This window comes from Chlorocebus sabaeus, chromosome 26 (assembly GCF_047675955.1).
Source record: "Chlorocebus sabaeus isolate Y175 chromosome 26, mChlSab1.0.hap1, whole genome shotgun sequence".
Taxonomy (NCBI): Eukaryota; Metazoa; Chordata; class Mammalia; order Primates; family Cercopithecidae; genus Chlorocebus; species Chlorocebus sabaeus.
In genome coordinates, this window is record NC_132929.1 from 33,724,790 (window position 1) to 33,748,944 (window position 24,155).

Here is a 24,155-nt window from a genome sequence, read left to right on the forward strand (position 1 = left end):
CAGGGATGAGCCACCACACCCAGCCAACACATCCCCATTCTTACACAGCATTTCCAATGCTCTATTATGAGAAGGGCATTACAAGCAGGTTAGTTGGGCAGAGGACCCTGCAGTTAAGCTGGCTGGCCTGGTAACAAACACTGCCTTTGTAGCACTGAAGAACAATTGCTTAGACTCCCTGGGAGCTCCTTGGGCTGTGCACCTGGAATGGCCATTGACGGGCTAGCACCCTTTCCATATTACAGCCAGACTCAGATCCAAAGGCGGTCCAGGTTATGACAGAGTCCCACTCTGTTGCCCAGACTGAACTGTGGCAGTGGGATCATAGCTCACTGCAGCCTTGACCTCCCAGATTCCTATATATGTGATTTGTTAGCATGCACAGTGTCTTCATTCAAACTCTTGTCCAGTTTTTGCTGTGATCCCAGCACTGTACTGCTTACTTCAAGGCAAACTCCAAGAAGGGCACAAGAAAAACCAGGGGACTGCCCCAAATATGCCAAGGCTTAACTGCTTCCCCTATAAGCTACCACTGCGTTCACCAGGTAATGTAGATGTAGCCGTATTTTCAGCCGTTTTTTAGGTAGAGACATAGTTTTGGAGTATTTGGCCTGCGTAACACCCTGACCTGAACATCAAGTAGATACTTAGAATTAGTTGGCCCCAGACCCTACCACTGTTGTTAACACCCGTCACCACTGCAATCCACATCTGTTTGTGTCCATTGATATACCTGGGGATTTCTGCAGTCACTGTAGAAGGGAAAAAGGGAAAGAACCAGCAGGAAGAAGGAGTGAAGAAATGGTGTGAAGTCTTCTGTGGCCCCTAAACTGGGGTTGAGTCCCTAGAGTTAGAAGAGTAAGGGCCAAAACTGATGGGACTTCTTTCAGCAGAAGCTGTGCTTCTGGGTGAGAGTCAGGACCTGACCAAAATGTTTATGAGCAACTATGAGACCCTAAAATACAAATAGAGTGGTGTCTGAGACTGGCTGGAAAATGATAACATTGGCCTGGAAAGGCAGTCCTTACCATTCTATCTCTGGAATCTAGCACAGTTCAGGCTCCTTGAGAACTGGTGGCTTTTGGGAACATTTTGGGAACATGCAGCACAACACACTGGCCCATCATGACATCTGTGTGGACAACAGCATCAGTATCAGCTTCAGCAGGTGCAGGAACAGCAGAGGATTGTGTGTGTGAGGTGACTTTCTCACTGTGGCTGCAGCTAACTTACTGGTTTGTGGGCACATACTGGTTTGTAAGATCTGCTTGAAAATTCCAAAAGTAACCAATTTATACTGGGCATAAATATAAATGGGATCCCATTTTGTGGTCACCGACTAGTGAGGTCAGCAGATATTTGTCTTTTAAATATAAAACATCACCTTATTGTAAAGAAGTTACAGCATCCTGCTCCCCTGGGAATGTTCCAGTCAAATCCAGTCAATCAGAGGTCATAATACCCTAATTATGTAGCATCCTGCACAAAGCATTTAGGCTAATGGTAATTGCTCTTGATGTAGCATTTTATGACTAAAATAAACTTATTGAAAAAGCAAATAGCCTTGTTTTCACAACAAACAAAATAGAGGGTTATCTTGATCACAGGATTGTGTATGGGTGGTAAGAAGGAGAGGATTTGCATAGAATAGAACATTGAAGGGGTTCCCTCTGCTCACCTAAGACTTTCATCTTGTGCCCTGTGGGCTCCAGCTGTGCCCGCAGGCCCTTTATATGAATAATCTGATTGTCCCAGCAAGCTTGGCAAAGCCAAGAGTTGAGTGCACTGACTCTAGTTCTCATGTTCTTTCCAATACACTGCTCTGCCTTGTCCTTGTGATAAGTCAGGGTGACCACTCATCTCTACAGGGAGAAATTTCTAGCAGCCACTTGGCCTCTAACCAGAGGCATCAGGGTGCCACTTGTCCACCTCTCTTTCTGAACCTTTCTGCCTCCTTCCCAGCCCTTTTCCTCATTGCTTTGCAAAGCACCCTTCCAGACATACCCTTTCTGATCCCCAAGCAACTTTTTTTCTTCTGTAGATCTCTGTAGTCTGAGCTATCTAAATAAGGCCTCTGATTATTTCTTCAACCTTTTTTTTCGTTTGTTTTAATGGAGTCTCACTCTGTCGCCAGGCTGGAGTGCAGTGGCACAATCTCGGAGCATTGCAACCTCTGCCTCCCAGGTTCAAGCGATTCTCCTGCCTCAGCCTCCCAAGTAGCTGGGACTACAGGTGGTAGAGGCTTCTAGAAACAAGTGCACCTTTTGGTTCCGTGTAGGATCAGCATCATCATTATCACCACCATCGTCTCTCCTTTGTTTACAACTAAGTCCACAGCCTGAAAGTCCACATCTCAATGTGGTGTCTCTGATTCCCCCGCCACACAAAATGTCATCTGTCTTCCTCAAATGAACATCTGTTTTCACTAGAAAGTGAGCCTATATGTTCAGATAATTTTAAAAAATTCTTTATTTATTTTTCTGCCCACAAAAGCAGAGAAGCCTTTATAAACACGGTGACGATGGTCTGGAAGTGGTATAGCAGAGAACATAGGCTCTAGAATTCAGATAAACCTGAATTTGAATCCTGGTTCTTCCACTTACTGATCATGTAGCCTTAAGAAACTTACTTTACATCCATGCCTCAGTTTTCTCATCTGTTAACTGGAGTAGTACCCATCTCATTGGGTTCTTAAGAGGATCAAATGCACCTACTACCCCTACAATAGTGTCTGGCAAGTATTTGATAAATGCTGCTCTTGTTGTTACTAGCAAAGCCAGCTGGAAATGTTAGAGACCAACCACAGAGCAAACTCTCTATTTGATTTTATGGCTGGATGCAAGTCAAGGAAGCTGATTTCTCTAGCTGGAGCTTGGGCTGGGCTCAGGAAACGGTTGCTACTTTTCTGTGTATGACAGAAATGCATTGTTTATGCAGAGGAACTGAGAATTAGCCACTCAAACTCTGTGACCACCTCAAAATCAACTATGCCCCCACCCTCAGCAACCCATGGTCATTTTCCCTTAAAGATACATCTCTTTTGAGCTTGTTTTTATATCCTCTGGTCATGGCCTGAGAAATTGCTAGATATAGATTTAAATCCTATACATATATTGGATAAGCATATTGACTTTTGAAAGATATTGAAGTTAATACCTACATCAATCTGTTTGAGGTGATTGCTTTATAAACAGAGGGATACAACCCTATTAATAAAGAGCCACTTGAGCACATCAAGTTTCTTTTTATACCTGACTCTCTTTTCATCAAGATAAACATTCTAAACAGTTATCCAAGGATGCCATGAAAATGATCAGTCCTCCCTCTCTCCCTGCTCAGATACACACACTCTCTCTGTTTCATGTGCATACACACCCCTGTTTCTGCTCACAGGCAGTAGTTCCCTACCTAGAAGACTGAATTCCACCTGAGATCTCTAGGTGGTTTTCTGTATATTCTTCATCTTGACCTGCCTTCTCACTTCTCCAATCTTCCCTTCTTTGCAGGTGGCCACATCAATCCAGCTGTGTCTTTTGCAATGTGTCTCTTTGGACGGATGAAATGGTTCAAATTGCCATTTTATGTGGGAGCCCAGTTCTTGGGAGCCTTTGTGGGGGCCGCAACCCTCTTTGGCATTTACTATGGTGAGTAAAGTCCCTGAGTCTTAAGATTAGGAAGAGCTGGGCATAATTTGAAAGTCAGAATTACTTGGTAGGCACAGGTGAGAAAAAGCAAGGACAGGAAGTGTTCTACAAGTGACAGGAAGTTCTAAATTTGAGAAAATGAGGCCACATTACTGTTCCAGCAAATTCATAAATCCTCTTGATGAAAATGGTCATATCTTAAATGGGGAGCAGAACTTAAAGGAAGCCTGTCTTTGTGCCAAGCCAGCACTACAACATGAACATCCATACAACAAGCAATAGGCCAGTGGCTTCCCCACTGCTGTCTCTGATTTGGCTGGGAAAGGAGGTGTTTTCTGGTGGCAAAGGTGTGACCAGTAAGTATTGAGAGAAGGACTCTGGGATGATGTCTTTGAAGGAAGAGACACAGCAGAGATGTGAGCTGGGTGGGAGCCTCATTGTCCTTCTATCAAACAGCCAGGGCTTCCACTCTGCAACAGTCCTTGGGAAAAACACAGTACTGGTGATAGAAGACCAGACTTTAGTTCTAACTGTTCAGTAAATACCTGTGCGACTTAAATAAGTCATCTGATCTGACTAGCCTCAGTTTCCTCCTCTGGAAAATGAGAAAATTGAATTACATGACTCTCGAGGCCTTTCAAACTAAAACACCTTGGTGTTCCCATGAAATCAACTGTTAAAGCAGCTCCTTCCTTCTAACCCAAGGTAAGACTTAATACATTATGACTCCCAAACTGAAGGCCTTAGGAAGTCATGGAGGACTGGGTGTGTGGTGGCTCACGCCTGTAATCCCAACACTTTGGGAGGCAGAAGCGGGAGGATCGTTTGAGCCCAGGAGTTTAAGACCAGCCTGGGCAACATAGGGATAGCTTGTCTCTTCAAAAAAAAAAAAAAATTAAAAATAAGCCAGGTGTGGTAACTCACATCGGTAGTCCCAGCTACTCAGGAGGCTGAGGTGAGAAGATTGCTTGAGCCCAGATCAAGGCTGCAGTGAGCCAGGATCACACCATTGCACTCCAGCCTGGGCAGCAGAGAGAAACCCTGTCTCCAAAAAAGAGAAAAAATGAAGAAAAAAGAAAAAGAGAAATAGGTTATGGAAAGGGACTTTTCCCCATAGAGTGTCTCTCTGAGAATTAGAGTCTAAAAGGGCTTAAAGGGAATTCAAGGCCACACGGGAAATTCAGAGCCCGCTGTTGTGGCAAGAATGGCCTGGGGTCAGTGCTGGCTGTGGCAGTGGCTGCCATACCCCTAGCTCTAAGGGCGTCTTCAGTATACTGCAACACCCTTAAATTCTGGAGTGGTATTAGGGGTTACTGAGAGACCTCTGGGAATTACAAATTCTTCCTAGAGCAAGACCAAGCCCCGCTTTGGCTTTCAGTTGACCTTGAAAAGGCCAAGAATTCCCCCAAAAGAGAATTCATTCCCAGGACCCTATTGAAGAAGAATTTGTCCAAGTTTGGAGTGGGCCATTCAGAGAGGCCAAGGGCCTTCTTCCTTTGACCCTCCATCCTGGGATTCACCTGGGCATCTCTAAAACTATCATTCCTCGGAAGCAGAGAGAGACAAATGACACGGCTATGCCAAGCTCAACCTGAGTGACTGGTTGTTTAGCAGAAGGCTTGGCATAGGCCTCCTTCAGCTCTTCCCAGAGAACACTAATGTGCTGGAGTTTTGTCTTTCATAGATGGACTTATGTCCTTTGCTGGTGGAAAACTGCTGATCGTGGGAGAAAATGCAACCGCACACATTTTTGCAACATACCCAGCTCCGTATCTATCTCTGGCGAATGCATTTGCAGATCAAGTAAGTGTAGATTCAACAAAGACTTGACTTTGGTGAAAAGATATGCTCTTATAAGGGAAATGCATTGGAGAATTCGAGACCAATCACAAAGGAGAGATTGTATTTCCAACGGCAGAGGTTGCTGGGCATAACCCAAGCTTTCTTGATAATCGTTTTACCTTTGCAGGAAGCTGATACCACCAGAAAAGTTTTCTCCTTCCTCTTTAATACATACACTTGTTCCCATTAGTTGAGATCCAGAAAAGAATGAATGACTAAATGTTTCAACCCCTGTAGACACGAATGGAGTTCACTTCACTATTGTCTCTTTTGAACATGTGGTCTAAGTGTGGAGGCCACAAGAGAAGACATTTCTATTTCAAATCAAAGACTATGAAGGGTGGTAGCTGAGCCTAAGGTATCACCAGTCCTCTCCGTCTCACCGTGTACATAGGTTTATTTATTTAAACTCTCGAGGTGGCTAGAAGTATCTCTGCCTTATTGACATTTAAACAAGCTTCTGGCACCCAAGCATACTGTGGTGTAACCAATAGCACACCTATTTGGTCAGCTTGTGGCAGGACTAACATTGTCAACTCCAAAGACTCTTCTTCCCTTACTGTGTCCCAAGAAGGCTGCTGGTCATCTTGGTCAGCACACTGGAAGGAACGCTATGTTTTTCAGTATCTCTAAGTTCTGCTTCTATGATCAGGATTTATACAGTGGAGCAGATCAGAATGGGTATGTGTATAAAATGGATCTTCCAGTTCATCAGCTATGCCCATCTCCATTCAATGTATGGATGAAAACCTATGCCCTCATGTCCTTAGCTTTTTTACTTTCCACTTTCATCAATCAATCAAACAGGCAACAAGCGTTTATTAAAAACTCACTACATGCTTGACGCTGTGTCTGGAGCTTGAAAGACTGACAAGTAAATGTGAGTTGTAAAGATCCAAGATGCAGAGTCTGAATGCTTGAATGAAAATAGCTGTTCTGCCTCCAGCTTCCTGCATGGCTTCAGAAAAGTACTGAATTTTTTAGGTCACAAGTTTTTCACTTGTAAAATGGGGATAATAGGAGCCTTCATGAAGTTACTTACGAGGATAAAAAGAAAAATATGAGAAAAATGCATTATAAACAGTATCTGCCCAGAAATTTAGAATCTAGTGGAAGAGCATTGAACAAGGAAACTATGCAAAATAAGATATAATTAGATAGGGCTGGGCATGGTGGTTCACATCTTAATCCCTGCATTTTGGGAGGCCAAGGTGGACAAGTCACTTGAGCCCAGGAGTTCACCACCAGCCCGGGTAACATGGCAAAACCCTGTCTCTACCAACAATACAAAAATTAGCCAGGTGTGGTGGTGCTTACCTGTAGTCCCAGCTACTTGGGAGGCGGAGGTGGGAGGATAGCTTGCACCCAGGAGCTGGAGGCTGCAGTGAGCTATGATCGCACCACTACACTTCAGCCTGGGCAAAAAAAAGAAGAAAATAAAAGAAAAAATATATAATTAGATAAGAAACTGGAGTATAGGGGCCATATTATAATAGAAATTTGAAGCAGAGAGCATAGAAGAGCTATGACAATTTTGGTTATTTTGGTGTTTTTCTCTAAGTTTTTTTTTTGAGACTGAGCCTGTTGCCCCATTCTGGAGTGCAATGGCATAATCTCAGCTCACTGCAACCCCTGCCTCCCAGGTTCAAGCAATTCTCCTGCCTCAGCCTTCTAAGTAGCTGGGATTACCAGCGTGAGCCACCACTCCTGGCTAATTTTTGTATTCTTAGTAGAGACAGGGTTTCACCATGTTGACCAGACTGGTCTCGAACTCCTGACTTCATAATCTGCCTGCCTCAGTCTCCCAAAGCTGTATCTTGATCAGTGCTGACCTGCATACCATATCCTGAGCTTTCTTCATTGCGTCCTTGTCTCAGAGTGAGTTTGCAATTTCTCTAAGGTCTGTGATTTCTAAGTCCATTATTGTGTACATAGTCAAGTAGAAAAAGCAAATATTAGAAAACCCTGATGCTGTAAACATCAGCAAACTCTGAAGGCTCTCTGTATTCCTTAGGCTTTGGAGAGAGTTCCAAAAGTTACCAGTTATCAGTCAGTCAACACCCAACAGAGTTATTGGTCATCATGACCATATTTTGGGGTCACCTTATCTCAAGATTACTAAATTGCTTAGCTCTAAATATTGTCCAAACATTTTCCTTGGTTTAGTTAATAATCAATCACTTATTCACCCAATAACTATTTACTGGGCACCTACTTAGCCACGTACAGCTCTATGCTCTTCCTTCTTCAATGAGTTCAGAGCCTGATGCTCAATCTAAGAAGTAAACAGATATTCTTTTGCAGAGTGACAAGGACAGTGATAGAAGTAAAGTTAGAATGTCATGGAAGCCCACAGGTGGGAGGTTTTACTCTGCAAGAGAGAGTTGGAGAAGGCTTTCCACAGAAGAGTGCTCTTGGGGGAACCTGTATCTTTTAATATTAAAAATTAGTTTAACATTATTATTTTGGAAAGCAGATGAAATGATAATGAACTTAAACTTTAAAATCAGTTGCCTGGTTCCCATCCTGATTCTTCCTCTTATAAGTTTGACATTGGACAAGTGTCTTAACCTTGTTCTATTGCAGTTTTCTTACCTATAAACTGAGAATAATAACAGGATTTACCTCACAGCATCACTATGAAGTTTTTATTTTATTTTATTTATTTATTTATTTGAGATGGAATCTCACTCGGTCGCCCAGGCTGGAGTGCAGTGGCGCGATCTCGGCTCACTGCAAGCTCTGCCTCCCAGGTTCATGCCATTCTCCTGCCTCAGCCTCCCGAGTAGCTGGGACTACAGGCTCCCGTCACCACACCTGGCTAATTTTTTGTATTTTTAGTAGAGACAGGGTTTCACCATGTTAGCCAGGATGGTGTCGATCTCTTGACCTCGTGATCCGCCTGCCTTGGCCTCCCAAAATGCTGGGATTACAGGCGTGAGCCACTGCACCCGGCCCCTACTATGAAGTTTTAATGAGATAAAGCATATAAAGTACCTGGCATATAATAAATGTTCAATAAATAATGGCTATCATTTAACTGTTAAACAGTAGTTTGGGAAATAAATAACATAGAAACCAGCTATAATTGGCCAATTCAGAATACCTATTACCATTTTTGTTTATTGTCTTAAAATTTTTCTTTTATGTGTTTTTAAGTAGAGTCAACCCTACATATCCGTGTATTCTGCATCCATGGATTCAACCAACCATGGATCACAAATATTTTTTAAATTGCATTTGTATTGGACATGTACAGACTTTTTTCTTGTCATTATTCCCTAAACAATACCGTATTTACATTACATTAGGTATTATAATAATCTAGAGATGATTTAAAATATACGGTAGGATGTTCATAGGTTATATACAAATAATACACAATTTTATATCGGGGACTTGAACATGCATGGATTTTTGGTATTTGCAGGAAGTCCTAGAACCAGTCCCTCACAGATACTGAGGGACAGCTGTGTAAAACACAAAGCACATACAAATTTTTTTTCACTTAATGTCATAAGTATTTTTAAATATTACTACATAGCTTTTATGTTTATAGTTTTTAATGGCTGTATAGTAGACTAAAAAAAGAGTAAAAGCTTCCAGTTTTTCAGTACTATAAATTTTGCTAAAGTGGACATTTTAAAATGATTTTTCCACGTTTTAGATCATTTCCACGGTGTAATTCTCAAATATCCAGCAGCATCAAATTATATACATAAATTTATGTTTTTGAATGCATATTGCTAAATTATTGCTCAATTTCCTTTTGAAAGCATAGTACTTGTTTAGATCTATTAGAAAAGCCTGAAATAACGATATCGTTTCCTAACATTTGATATTGTTTGGATTTATTTTATTACAAATGAGTTTTTACCACTGGTTTCCTAATTCTGTTTTCCTTTTTGGAATTTTCTGTTCATTTCCTTTGCACACTCATCTACTGATATCTCACATTGCTTTTCTCACCAATTTGAACAAGACTTTCATTCATTTTTCCAGCCTGCAGCTTGCCGTTCTAGTTAGCTGAGTAGTAGCTTAGCAGGATAGTGCGGTATTAAGATCACAGTCTCTGGAGCCAAACTCTCTGGATCCAAACCTGACTGCCACCTACTAAGTGTGTAGGGTAACCAATCTGTAAATGAGAATTATATTAGCTTCTCCTCTAGAATTGCTGTGGAAAGAAGAGAGACTGGCACAATTACCCAGTACATGCCAGTTATTAGGAGGCATACTGTAATATAAGTAAAATAGTAATATTGTAATATTGTAGAATAGTAAGAAGGGATGGTTGTGAGGCATGCAGGTGAGCGGAATGCAGGCTAAAGCCCTGGCTCAACTTCTCCCTCTCCAGGTGGTGGCTACCACAATACTCCTCATGATCGTCTTTGCCATTTTTGACTCCAGAAACTTGGGAGCCCCCAGAGGCCTAGAGCCCATTGTCATCGGCCTCCTGATTATTGTCATTTCTTCCTCCTTGGGACTGAACAGTGGCTGTGCCATGAACCCAGCTAGAGACCTGAGTCCCAGACTTTTCACTGCCTTGGCAGGCTGGGGGTTTGAAGTCTTCAGGTAAGTAACAGTGGTGGGGAGGAGAGAGACAGAGTCATGCTCCACCATACCAGCGGGGCGGGGCTTCGACATGGGGATCCAGGGGAGTTCAGACAACAGCGCCAATGTTAACTGCACACTCTGGTCATAAGCATGGGACACTGCACTGGTATTTTGTGGCATGATTGTGTGTATGTGCGCGCGTGTGTGTGCACGCGCGCGCAAGAGAGAGAAAGAGAGGCGGCTCTAGGTAAATTCAATAGAGATAAACCTGTCCCACATAATAATAATCCCTCAATTGCTGTATGATTTTATGTGAACATTTTAGCTATATAACTTGTCTGCAGATTCACTGTGTGACAAAGTTGGACTAGAATTTGCGTCCTCTGATGCCACTACGGGGCTCTTCCTCGTGAACCACGCAACCTATGCTGCATTTATTCCACAGATATTTCTTGGGCATTATCTATGCTTTAGTCACTGTGCTAAGCAAGGAAATTTCAAATCAGCAAAAGCACTCGCCTTGAGCAATAAAATAAGTGCTCTGGCAGCCCCTGAAAGTGCTGCGGGAACACAGATAACGAGTGAGTAACTGCCAGGGAAGCTGGGAAAGACATGACTGCAAATGTGAGAGCTGACTTGGTTCTGGAGATATGAGTAAGAACTTCCTGACAGGACAGACGTAAGATCGAGCCTCTGCCCCAGAAATGGCAAGACTCCACGCTTTCTACTTCAGAATGTGCTGAGGAAATATGCCAACAGTTGGTACCTACCTCCTAGGACAAACTTTGCCCCTTCACTCCTTCCTGCTTTCTCTGCATGCAGTCACAGAGGCGCATCCTCATCCACCCACGGCAACTCCCTGCAGGGAAGGAGCTCACTTTGGTTCATCAGGAAACAGGGCTCTACCATGGAGAAAAGTAGGAAAAACATGTGTGAGCAAATTCTAGTTTAATGTTTCCTGTGAGAAAAAAGGACGTGAGTGTTCCCAAATGATGACCTAGACATAGAGTCATCGGAGTTTGGCCTGCCTTTCACCACGATGAAAAAGAAGTTAAAATAACTGGTGCCACTGAAATTGCCACCAAAGATAGCACTCAGAGCGCCTAGAGTGTAAGTGCCACGAGTACCTTGACAGCCTTTCCCCTGGTATATCCCCAGTGCCTAGAACAGGGTGTAACTCATAGAAAGGCTCAATAACAAGGTATTGAATAAAAGAAAGAATAACTTCTATGTGCTGACACTTCCTAGGAGTAGAAGGATGCAGAGCAACTCAGTTGACATTCTCTGTCCTCAAGAAATTGACAATGCAATAAATCTCCTAGAACAGCAGTTCTCAACCAGAGGTGGGCAACTGTTCCCCCGGGCATTTTTGGTTGTCACAGCTGGAGCTGGGGGAAGGGGATGCTATGGGCATCTAATGGGTAGAGGCCAGGAATGCTGCTAAGCATCCTGCAATGCATAGAGCACACCTCCCACAACAAAGAATTATTCAGTCCAAAATGTTAATAGGGCTGTGGTTGAGACATTCTGTCCTAGAATGATCACAACTAGAACATGAAAACGTCCCCAACGAGGGTGGATCTCTTGTATCCTTCCAATGGAGCATCAAAAACATATGTCCTAAGGATCTCCTTATTCCCAGAGCCCAGAACTGGCCCATGAGTTTCCCTTAATTCCACCTTCCAGAGTCTCAGTCTTGGAGACCATGCTCTTCTCCCACCCTCTTTGAGCCCTCCTTGGTGATTCATTCAAAAGTTCAAGAGACGTGGTTGTTCCGAAAGAGATGGAGATCTTGCCCAATGTCTATTTGCTGTGTTAGGTATATGTTAGGAGAACCCACGTGGAGGAAAATGCTGGAATCACCTAATGTCCCACATCCCTAGCTAGCATCAGGATCTTTTCCCTTCTGTGCACTCATTTATTCATTCACGCAGCTGCTTGATCTCTTACTCAAGGCTCTCTGCTAAAGATGATAAGACCTAGTTTCTGTCCTTCACGGTTTTATTTATACTCTATTTAAGAGGTTATTGCAGAAGCTCTTACACAAGGTTAAAGTGCTCAAGTGCCATTAAAGAGATTTGACTAATTAACTCCAGGAGTTTAGAGGTCTACAGCTCCAAATTTAAGAATTATGGGAGTGGAAGTGGGAGCGTTTATAGTATTTGGATATGTTTAAACAGGCAACAGAGGGGATATCTCAGGCAGAGAGAACCCTTATTCAAAGACACAATGTTAGAATCACAAGTGGTCTAGTTTAACTGGAAGGGTGCAGAAAGAAAGTTGGAAAGGGCAGTTGTCAGATCATAGAGGACCTGGACTCCCGGAATGAGAATTTTGTTTTTTGTTTTTTCTGCTCCCTATTCTGTAGGTTATAGGGAGTGGCAAAGTATTTGGGGTACAAGTTTGGCAGGTTTAGAATGTCAATTTAGCAAAATTAATCTGACATCATCCTATAAGACTGATTGAAAAAGGAGAGAGTGAGGAAGCAGAAACTCATTAGGAAAGAGCAGGGTTGGCTGGTACTCCTCAACCAAAAAGTTCTCCCCAAAACCTTTGAGGTACAACAGGCTTCCAAAGTGTTCTTAAAGTGTCTCATTTCCTCAGAGTTCTATATCCAAGGGAAATCCCTCAGTAGATATCCTAGCTTGGACCTACACCTAAGGTCTTAGAGAAAGAACAGGCTACCTTGTTCCCAGGACCCCATGTACCCCTGAATGGCAAGCAGTGGAATGATGGCAGGGACAGGGAGGTGCCAGAGGGTCTGATGAGGGCAAGAGTCAACAGACCCTGGCCGACTCTTGGTTTTTCCTTTAAATGTTAAGATGTTTCCCATCAAAGTTCTCTCCACTTATTCACATTAAGATGTTAATGACTTAATCAGGGAAAGCTCTCAGGAGTATTATTAAATTTTTCAAATAGTTGACCCACAGTAACGAATCTCTAAAGATGATCCTTTAGACAGTTAACATAGACATGTTCTTAGCATCCCCCGAATCATAGTGTGCAAATGATCACTATTTGTGTGCATATGGGACTAGGCTAGGCAGGTAACCACATCTGAGCGCCTCCATTTGTGACCTGTGAACCTGACACAACGTGTCCAGTCTGATAAAAGAAAAAGTGTCCAGCCAGTGAAAGGAGGACATGTACCCTGGCTGATATCTTGGACCTTCATCTGCTGAATGACAGGAAGAGATTTGCCACAAAAGGAAATGATGGACCCAACAGGTAGCTTATACTCCCTTCATGTTTTGAGCTCTAAAGAAGACTTCAAGTCTTTACAGCCAAATGGGAGAAGCAGCCACCCTCCGTGTGCCTCCTCTAGAAAAATCCATCCGGATTTGGGGCCTGGGGAAGGGCACTGTGAGAGCGGCAGTGCAGCATCCTCACTGCCGTGTAGTAAGAGTGACATCTGGTGGCTGGCGTGCTCAGGCTCAGTGCTCTTCCATCAACCCTGCATGGGCAATGGAGGACTTCAGAGACAACTTAGGTGCTCCAGGTGGAAAGGACCATGCAGATGGAGGAAGTGGAGCTCACGGTGGAGAACGGGAGTTTGATTTGCTCAAAGACCTTCTAGATAATCTTCAGATTAGACCTAGTCTCCTGGATTCTAGGACAGGGTTCTTGTTTCCTGCTTATTTCCTTTATCGTTCTTTCTAATCAAAGTTTGAGATACACAAAAGGCCACATGGAACATATGTGTAGTTATTAAGCATAATGATGAAAAGAACAGCTCTGGGTCCTTCTAGAATCCAACTAGAACACTGAAATTCTCAAATGCCTCTGGGTACTCCTCTTGTCTTCCACTCCCTCTGCATTTATCCTGAACTTTTGTGTTTGCCATTCTCCCACTTTTTAAAAATACTTTTACCTTAAATGTACATATCCTTAAACAATATACTGTATGTTTTTGTTTGCTTTCCTGATCCTTTCTAAGAAATTATTTACAGGAATTTTCTCTCTCCAAAGAAGATGCTGACAACTCACAAAGATACCTGCTTTTCCCCAGAACTATAGCTTTGCTGTAATGTACTGACATTGAGGATTTCCGGAAGAAAGAGCGTCATGGCATGACAACCTTATCAGAGGGTAGCTTCAAGCTATGACCTTAAAAAATAAGTACGGATTTAAATTCTATTTAGTAGGCAATTCACACATCCACCTTAGATTTTTTAAAAATTCATTCATTAATTGAAAAACATTTCCTGATTGATTAGTTTGATTGTCCTCATACACGAGTGATGCCCAGGAATCTCTCCACATTCTACTCATAATCCACAGGCACCATTATTTCAGGATGAGGGAAAGGCATTTCCTGAGTAATTGACCTGAACTTTCTTAGGGGCCCTCAATCCTAACCATGGGCTCAAGCACTATATTTTCTAAAAGGAAAATAAGTAAGACATAATATCTCACAAATATTAGTAGGACCAGGAAATAGATCATCTGAAATCAGGTGTAGTGGAAAATCAAGGATGACAGTTGCCATGCTGCAGTGACCCCTCCTTATACTTAGATCTTGCTGAGTTAAGAGGGAACCATGAGCATGAGAAAGACTAACAAGTGAGTGAAAAACTAGACAGTAATACCAGGAGGAAGGCCAAGAAATGTATCACTAATTTCTTGTTTGATTTCAGAGCTGGAAACAACTTCTGGTGGATTCCTGTAGTGGGCCCTTTGGTTGGTGCTGTCATTGGAGGCCTCATCTATGTTCTTGTCATTGAAATCCACCATCCAGAGCCTGACTCAGTCTTTAAGGCTGAACAATCTGAGGACAAACCAGAGAAATATGAACTCAGTGTCATCATGTAGTGGCATACTCAGTTCTGGATTTGCAATCAGTTTGGGATTCTCTTCAGAAAGATGGCATCTAAGTGTCTGTGTTTTTGTAAGCCTGAAGTGGAATCCACCCAGTTTTGTCTGCTAGCCATATGGGACACCTAATTGGAAAAGCATCTGAGTAAAAGTTTGGAAACACTGACCACTTCTCTACCAGTGTCCCCCACCCCCATCCCCCCAGGATAACACTGACCGTCTCCTGAAACAGCCTTCTCTCCTGCCCTGTTTATTTCATCCTTGATGGGAATTCTTCCTAGGTAAGCACTAATAACTTCACACCTCGATGATAGTCTCATTTGGGTGGTCTCAGCTGCACTATCTGTTTGAAATGCTGTCACCAAAACCCTTTTCTTCAATATCGACAAAGATTACATTCTGAGTATCAACCAAACCCTAAATTGAAAGACAAAACCATGGTTTCAGTCAACATATTCATGAATTAGGGACCTAATGGGTTAAGCTTCTAGTTACGCTGTGCTACTGGATTTGTATAAAAACTCATATTCTCCAAACCTAGTGATGTAGGGAGCAAGCGAATGCAGCTGGAAGGCACAAGGGGAGGACATTGTGGCATTCAGAAACTGCAGGAGACAAGATGAATTTGAGAAGCCAAATGGAATTTTTAATGGAAACCATTTATCAGATTAATCTTTTGCTCTCCTGCATTTTAGAGGACACCAATTAATTTCCTGGTCTTTAGTATATAATAACCTAAAATACAATTGTAACCTCAGTCATGAAAAATACATCACTCTGTCTTTTTAGCTCAAATGTATTTTCCTAATTGCCCACTTGAGAACAGACATTTGACAAGTTATATCAACAACTGTGCTTGTCCGTTATTTTATACATGCCCTAGAAGCCAAAACTGAAAGCCACTGGATCTTGGTCTAGCTGAATCTTCAGAGTGGGAGGTCTCCAAGAAGATAATATTACCTTATTGGGCTTAACAATTCACAAGGCACTTTTACACACATTTTCTAATTTAATCCTCATAATGACTATCTGAGGTAAATGCCACATTGCCCATTTTTCAGATAAAGAAACAAAATCTTAGGGAAGATAAGCTGAGTTTTCCAAGAGCACATGGAAGGTTGGACATTATCTAATGCATTCCTCTACCTTTCAGCAGATCAGGAGCTGGCTGAGAATCTTTGTCAAATCTTCCTGGCTGGCCAAAGTGGAATTGGCAGCTTCTAGAATATATACACCTCTAGATATAATGTTCCTCAATCTTAAGATACAAAGACCCTCATTGCCTGGGTCTATTCCCACACTTACTGAGTACAGATGAAGGAAAGTGGTAGCAATGTTATCATAACTTTCATTTGCTTGAAAAACATTATCAGAAGTCCTCCCTTCCTAAGCTACCTCTGGTCTTGCTAAGTCTTGATCTTCCTTCCTGCCAGCACCAAACATTACATTCAGGGGATTTCCTCTGGCTCAGTCTTTTCCCCTTGAAGTTCTCTAATAGATGTTACTTTTGACAAAACACTGCCTATGCATTACAAGCAGCAGGGGATGCTCTATATCAAGGGATGCCCCTTCATTCAAACTGTCAAAAAGCCCAGCATTCCCAAGGGCATTCGGTTTCCCAACTGCTTTGTGCTGGTAACAGAATAACAGAAAGCAAATGTGAAATGTTTCTGATGACTTATGTTCTACAGTCTATGGACATATGGGATTTTTTTCTTGCTTTGAAGCTACCTGGATATTTCCTATTTGAAATAAAATTGTTGGGTCATTGTTGGTTGGTTAGTTGGTTGGTTTTTATAAGTATTAAGATTATTAAGTACGTTTAGTTCAGAGGTTGTCTATTGTGTCCACAAATTTGAATTTCCTGGGGGAACTTTTGAAAAAATACTAGTGCCCAGTTGGTCCTTTGTAAACATCTCAGGTGATTCTAAAATGCAGCAAGGGTTGAGAACATTGACTTGGGTAAATCACACAGGTCTAAAGTTTCTTTGACCATGTCCAGTAGTGGCAAGGTGATTCCTGGCAGGATTCCAGAGTCTTGGGATCCTCATGGATTACAGCAATGGTTTTCCTCCCTCCCTACTTCTAAAGGGAAATGTGGCAATATTTGGAGACTTTTTGGTTATCACAACTGGGAAGGGGATGCTAATGGCCTCTAATGGCTAGAGGCCAGGGATGCTGCCAAACATCCTACAATGCAAAGGCAACCGTCAGAACAAATGATTATTTGGCCCCAAATGTCAATAACGCTGAGGTTGGGAGACCTTGGAGTCGAGGAAAGGTGGGGAGGAGAATAAGAGAAGACACTGAAATCTTGCACCTTGATTCAAGTTCAGCCAGGAAAAAGGGTGCCAAACAAACCAGGGACAAGCCTTGGGGGTGGACTATAATTCCTAGAGCAAGGGGCAACTTAAAATTTGAGTTTTGAGGATGAACTGTGGAATCTATGATCTACACAGGTGCTCATTAAACACAACTTGATGATTGATGACTAGGATTTATAAAGAGGAAATGTACCATTAAAGAAATCAACCCCAGGAAGATATTTTTCAACGGAAAAAAAAAGTACTTTTGTTCCAGGTGTTCACACTCAAATTCCCTCCCCAACCCACCCCCATTTACAAGAAAGTGGATTTACCTTTGTGGAGTTATTTTCCATGAGAATGTTTATATGGTTGAATTATCTGTATCTGAAGTCAACTAGATAGAGCCAACTCATCCATTTTTTAAATAGTTGCTTTAAGAGCTAGAATTGTAACATTCCTCCTTCCCTCCCCCTCATCAATTGAAAAACTTGGTAGGAGCATTTATCTTAATGCCAAAAATATAGTTTCTCTGATTCTTTAACCAGTTGAGATCTCAGAGCATGTCAAAGGTTGCAGGGCTTTTCTAACCAGTAACAACCAGTCAATATTCAGCTGTTAAACAGGATACTCCACATAAAAATGTCTTATGTAAAATTTTATCCTTATGATATAAATTATTATTTCCTTTAAATTGCTTACACACACAGACACACACACACACGCGTCTTACTTTAAGGTATGTTGATGTTCAATAATATCGTCATGGGAAAAAAATACAACTTCCAGTTAGAGAGAACGGTTTATTGAGCCACAGAACCTATCGTTCAAATGAGACCTTATGTGATAGCCACAAGTGAACTGGAATTGCTATAAATAAAGAAAGGGAGGGAGATCAGGAGCTTCATTTTGCTTGTAATATCACCTTAAAAACACACCCCCAAAGCAGTCCCTAAGGGGTCTCTGAAGAGAAATTGTGTTTGTGTATATGTGTGTATATGTGTGTGTGTGTGTCTCAGGGCTGGGAGGGGGTTTTCAGAACACAGTGTCACAGTTTGAAAATCATTGATAAAGACTTGGGATAAGTTGTTGGTGCACACTTTTATGAAAGTTTCAAGGATATAACCTACAAAAGACCATATTGGTTTAATCTTAGGTCATTTTCCAAAGACTTCTTAATAAATGAATGCATTGGGGTGAACAGAATTACTCAACTCAGCAAACATCACTCAGAAAGAGATGTGGTACATCAGTTCTCAAACTCAGAATTTAAGTTCTCTGTGACAACATGTTTACTAATCACAGTTCATACAGAGAAGCAATGGTAGTCCTGGTCACACTTAAACTGTGTTGACTGTCTAAGTCTGTATAAAAATAAATAGATAGATGTTAGACAGACAGACAGATAGGTAAGCAACCAACCATGCTCCAATCTCTTTCTTGTTGCTGGAAATGGAGTAGCTCTTATTCAAGAGATGCTGTCTCTGGATTAGTGAAAAGAGGGCCCCAGGCAAACTGAACATAAATCCATAGAACTCTGTGTGGATGAAGATGCTGCCCAAGCCAGTTGGACTCTGTCTCCCTCCAGGGCTACCTTATGTTTCTAGTAGCTTTCGACACTTTTGCCTTCGTGGACCTCTCCCCACCCACGAAAGTATCGATTAAAATAAATTGTTTTGTAGTTGTACTAATGACAAGCTCGATTATATTCTTTTTTTCTGGATGTGATATTCAGAAGAGATTTAAGCCTTTCCATGGTCTCCTAGAAGTAGCATGGATTCCAGGCGTAGGGCCCAGTGAGGAAGTCCTACTGCCTACCGCTGCCTCCCTAGTCTAGCGTGCCCCTCTGTGTCCCAAAGCCCTGCACACAGCAGCCTCTTCCTCCATGGGGAGCCCTCAACTCCCTGACTGTGGGGCCTCAGGAAACGCTGTGGGAGCCTTGGGAGTCCTGGAGGTTGTGAGGGATGCTCCAGAGGCCAGACCATTGTTCTCAGGGATCGGCCGCATTGTGGCCCTCCCCCTTCTGCCCTCCGCCCTCTTCCTCAGGCTACCAGCAGGAAAGAGGCTTCCTGACTTCCATCCTGCAGAGGAAGCAAGGCGGTCCACGGGCCTGAGTACCTCTGATCCAGAGGTCCTGTGTAACGTGTTATTAAAGCACAATTCTTGTGCTTTAATTCTTGGTGTCTCACAGTTCACAAAGCACGTTCATATCTAGGACCTCTAAGACTCTCAGAACAGCTCAGCAAGTAGTTTATTATCTCCACTTAGAAATGGGGAAACTGAGGATTGAGGCCTTAAACAATTTGTATCAAGTTCCAGAGTGAAGAGTGAAAGAGGTGGGATGTGAACCCCGTGTCTGAGCGGGGTGACCAACCGTCCCAGGTTGCCTCGGACTCGGGGGTTTCCTGGGATGCAGGATTCAGTGCCAATACCAGGACCAGTCGGTCACTCTCCATCCTGAGGCAAGACTCCTGCCCTTCCCACCACCCAGCCTCCTTGGAGACAGATGGTCTCCTTTGGGCTCATCGTCTTACAGCAGATAAAATGTTCTTTGATTAATTTAACAGAAAGAGAGAATGTCTTCATTTTTAATTTCAATTATAAATGTGAATAAATATTTTAAGAGTGGCACAGTGGTTTAGAGCATAGGCTATTAATGAAAATTATGTCAGCTCTACTCTCCAGATATATTCCAAATCTGACTTCTTCTCACACACAGCCCTAGTCTAAGCCATGGCCTCCATCTCTTAGGTCTTAGAAAAGCCTCCTAATAGGTCTCCCTACCTTTCTGCTTAAACTCCTGCTGCCTGTAATCACCACAGCAGCCTGCGTGATCTTTAAATAAAAGCCCAACTATACTTAGAAGCGTCACATGCTCTGACCTTCCTGGCCTGGTCTTTACTGCTCTCCCCTTTGTCTGTCGCCTCGGCTCTAGTCATACAGGCTTCCATTCTGATCCTTGAACCCACCAAGTAAGCCCCTGCTACAGGGCCTTTCAACCTGATTTCTCTCTTGCTTGAAATTCCCTACCCTACCTCCTTCAGGTGCCTATTCAGTGTCACTGTTAGTAAGGCCTTTCTGATCACCCATCACTCTCTACCCTCTTTCCTGGTTTATTTTTCTCCCCATCACTTACCACCCTCCCTAAAATACACACATTTGTATTAAACTTGTTGGATTTTGTCTGTTTCCTCCCATTGGAATAGAAGGTCCATGCTGGCGAGACGTTTTGCTCTTTAATTCTCCACCTCTGCCCCAGGGCCTAGAACATGGTAATTGCTCTATGAAAATTTGTTGAATTAATGCAGTACAGAGTCATCCTCTCTGGGTTGAAATCCTAGTTCCTCTACTTGCTAGTACAGTAGCCAAGTGAGTTAGCCTCAGTTTTCTCACGGATTAAGTAGAAATAATAACAGTGAGATAATTAATACAAAATTCTTAGAAAAGTCCCAACCTTATGGTGTATATTATAAAAATATGAACTGTTGCTGCCACAGCATCTGCTGTTGTTATTATTTCTGATGTCATTATAATATGTGGGAGTTTGAAAACATGGAATCACGTCATTAAAATTTGGTTACAAGCTCTTCCCTTGCTTTTTATAATTCAATCCTCCTCAGTTGCACATGTCTTTCAGGAACTATCTTTCAAATACCTAAGTTTCAGTTTTATTTTTCAATCTTTAAAAGAAGTCAGTAGGATTATCTTATTTTATTGTGGAAGATTTAAAAAATACACAATAGTGAGAAAATGGTAGAATGATACACCATGTACTCGTCACTCAGCTTCAACGGTTACCAAAATCTAGCCAATAATGTTTTATTTATTCACCCTCTCTGCTTCTCACTTCTCCCTCTGGGATTTTTTTGAAGCAAATCCTAGACATGATATCATTTTACCCATGAATATTTAAGATGTATCTCTAAAAGATAGGGATTCTTTTTAAAAACATAACTGCAATACCATTATCACACATAAACTAAGCATCCATAATTTCTCAATTTCTTAATATCATCAAATACATAGTCATTGTGGACATTTCCAGTGAGACTACCCTTTGTTGTTTCTGTTGTTTGGAGGAGAGTGTCTCACTATGTTGCCCAGTCTGGAGTCAAAATCCTGGGTTCAAGGAGTGTCCTGAGCAGCTGGTACTAAGGTACACACCACCACACCTAGCTGAGACTGCCTTTTAACTCTGGACGTAGCAATGTAGATTCTGTAAAGGTTGAAAACCAGTGAGGCACTCTGATGTCTAATGGCTCAGGCAAATATCAGGGTTTTGCAGCAACAGTTTGGGACTCAAGGGTTTCCTGGGGTGCAGGATTCAATGCCAATACCAGGACCAGTTGGTCACCCTCCATCCTGAGCCAAGACTCCTGCACTTCCCACCACCAACCCTCCTTGCAGACAGATGCTCTCCTTTGGGCTCATTGTCTTGCATCTTCAGATTTGTACCTTCCTGTCCAATTCTATAAGATTTTTGCAAAACATTTTCATTTTGATGCAAAAAGGAAAATGCATTTGTCTGCTACTACTAAAAAGTAGCCATCTACCAGCAGTAGTTATGTTTAAGCAAGGAGAAAGTCCTGAATTTATTTGAAATTATGGAAAACATAATTAACAATTGTTGTTACACTAAGAAATCCACACTATACAAAATGCTTATACTTTAAATGATAAAATATACTGTGAAAAGAACTCCAAATATTTAACATCTGTGCAGCTCTGTGAGTGACATTGTGAGTGATTAAGGCAAATGAACGCCTAGAAAATCCTACTATAACCTATGGTGGTAGTACTTATTTGATATTTATGTATTTATTCTTACTCAAAGACTTCAGACCTTTGGAAATAGAAACTTATACAGAAGTGGCACAATACTTCTGCGTTCCAAACTTTACATGAAGGAAATCATCTTTATCTAGAGAGGATTTTGATGTCCCTTGGATGGCTGATCTGTGGTGATATTCTGATAATAAGATTCTGATCTAATGGAGGATATCGTTATAGCCAAAAATCACTGGTAGATCATGAAGAAGCAAGGACCATGCATTGCCCATCCCAGAGCCTGTTCTCAGCCTAGAACCATAAAAAGATCAAATAAAAAACCGGCAGAGAATTGATGTTTCATTGCTGATGTGATTATCTTTGGAATAAGACCATGGGGGCATTCAACTGCTAACACATTGGAGACTGTGTAGCTAGTGTTCAAAATGTCAGGCTCTAGAGACAGCCAGATTGGATTCCAGTCCACCATTGAATAACTGTGTGACCCTAAACCTCAGCTTCCTCATCTATTAAATGGGAATGATACTAGTACTTGTGTCCTATAGGTTATTGAAAATATTAAGAAAATGCCTGTGAAACATGTAGCACGATGCCTTGAATTTCTTTCCCTCTTAATACTCTTTAACTAATTCTGTTATTATTATTTCACATTTACAAATTCAGTTGTATATTTGTGTAAGAATTTGAAGCCCAAGAAAAGTTTCCAGGAATATGAATTTGCTAACACCTATATAATCTAATTCATATGGCTGGCTTAGCTTTGACAGTTTTCTTAGTATACTCAGGTGCAAATAACCTACATAAGGGTGTGCTTAGTTTATGAATTACAGAGTTTAGTTTTGATAAATTAATTAAACAAATTATTTAGTTGCCTAATGGAGCTGCCAAATTAATCTGAAAAAATCTATCAAAAATAAATGAAGAATGATTTACAGAGTTAACGAAACTCCCAGTAAAAAATCAGCAGGCTATTTTTTGGAGAAATTAACAAGCTGACTCTAAAATTTATATGGAAATACAAAGTAACTAGAAAAAAAAAAACTAGGAAAAGAGGGAAAACATAGGAAAAGATAGGCTATCTAATTTCAAGACTTTCTATAAAGCCATGCTAATCAGGACAGCATGCTAGTAGTATAGGAAGGAATAAATAGATTAATGAAACATAATAGAGCATCCATAATTTGACCCATGCTTATACAGTAAATTGATTTTCAATAAAAGTAGCTAATGCAGTCCCATGGAGAAAGGAAAGTGTTTTCAACAAATGGTACTGAACAACTAGAAAAAAAGGTAAATCTTGACTTCTACTTCACAAAAACATAACAGAAAAATTAACTGAATATGGATCATAGACTTAAAAGTTAAAACTATAAAGCTTCTTGAGAGAAATATGGGAGAATATTTGCAACCTTGGGATGGGCAAAGCTTTCTTGTATACGAATACAAAACTATAAAAAATAGAACAATTATATGTCAATAAAACTTAAAACTTCTACCCATTAAAAGAGATCATTAAGAAAATGAATGGGCAAGCCAGAGACTGGAAAAAAATGTTTGTAATAGCTGTCTCTAACAAAGGAAATGTACTCAAAATATATAAACTCGCCCAATTCAATAAAAAAAGACAGATCAATTTTTAAAATAGACTATGGATGTAAACAAACAGGCACTTCATTAAAGAATATATATCAATGACCAATAAGCATATCAAGGAAGTTCAAATTAAAATCACAATGGTATACATGTTGCAGGCATTAGAATAGTCATCTTTAAAATAGACTGAAGACACCAAACAGCAGGATGTGGGGCAACTGAAGCCTTCATATATTGCTAGTAAAAGTGTAAAATGGTACAACTATTTCATAAAAATACTTATTATAAAGGTAAACTTACACCTACTCCATGGTCTTCAGTTCTACTCCCAAGTACTTAACCATAAAAAGACCAAATTTTAAAAACCAACAACAAAAATTGTTATGCAAGAATGTTTATAGTGTCTTCATTCATAATAGTTCCAATCTGGAAAATGGAAATTGCTTTAGGAATTTCCATGTTTGGAATTTTTGGAATGCAAATCTCCATCAACATGAAAATGAATAAAAAATTTGTGGTATGTTCTTACAATAAAAATATTTCTCAAAATAAAAAAGAAAATGCTATCAATATATGCCATAATAAGGATAAATCTTAAAAACATGCTGAGCAAAAG

General features: G+C 41.2%; 1 protein-coding gene across 2 annotated transcripts in view; it reads left to right on the plus strand.

Annotated features, from left to right (window-relative positions):
• Positions 1 to 17,496, plus strand: part of AQP9 (aquaporin 9) — a 48,479-nt gene extending 30,983 nt beyond the window's left edge. Inside the window, exons 3-6 of one of the 2 annotated variants that reach the window (XM_008016456.3) lie at positions 3,507 to 3,644; positions 5,329 to 5,447; positions 9,841 to 10,058; positions 14,678 to 17,496. In XM_008016456.3, coding sequence (XP_008014647.1) covers positions 3,507 to 3,644; positions 5,329 to 5,447; positions 9,841 to 10,058; positions 14,678 to 14,852 — 650 coding nt within the window. In that variant the 3' untranslated portion in view covers positions 14,853 to 17,496. The remainder of the gene's footprint in view (positions 1 to 3,506; positions 3,645 to 5,328; positions 5,448 to 9,840; positions 10,059 to 14,677) is intronic. The other variant, XM_038010029.2, reaches the window with a different exon arrangement.
• Positions 17,497 to 24,155: the final 6,659 nt, after the last annotated feature.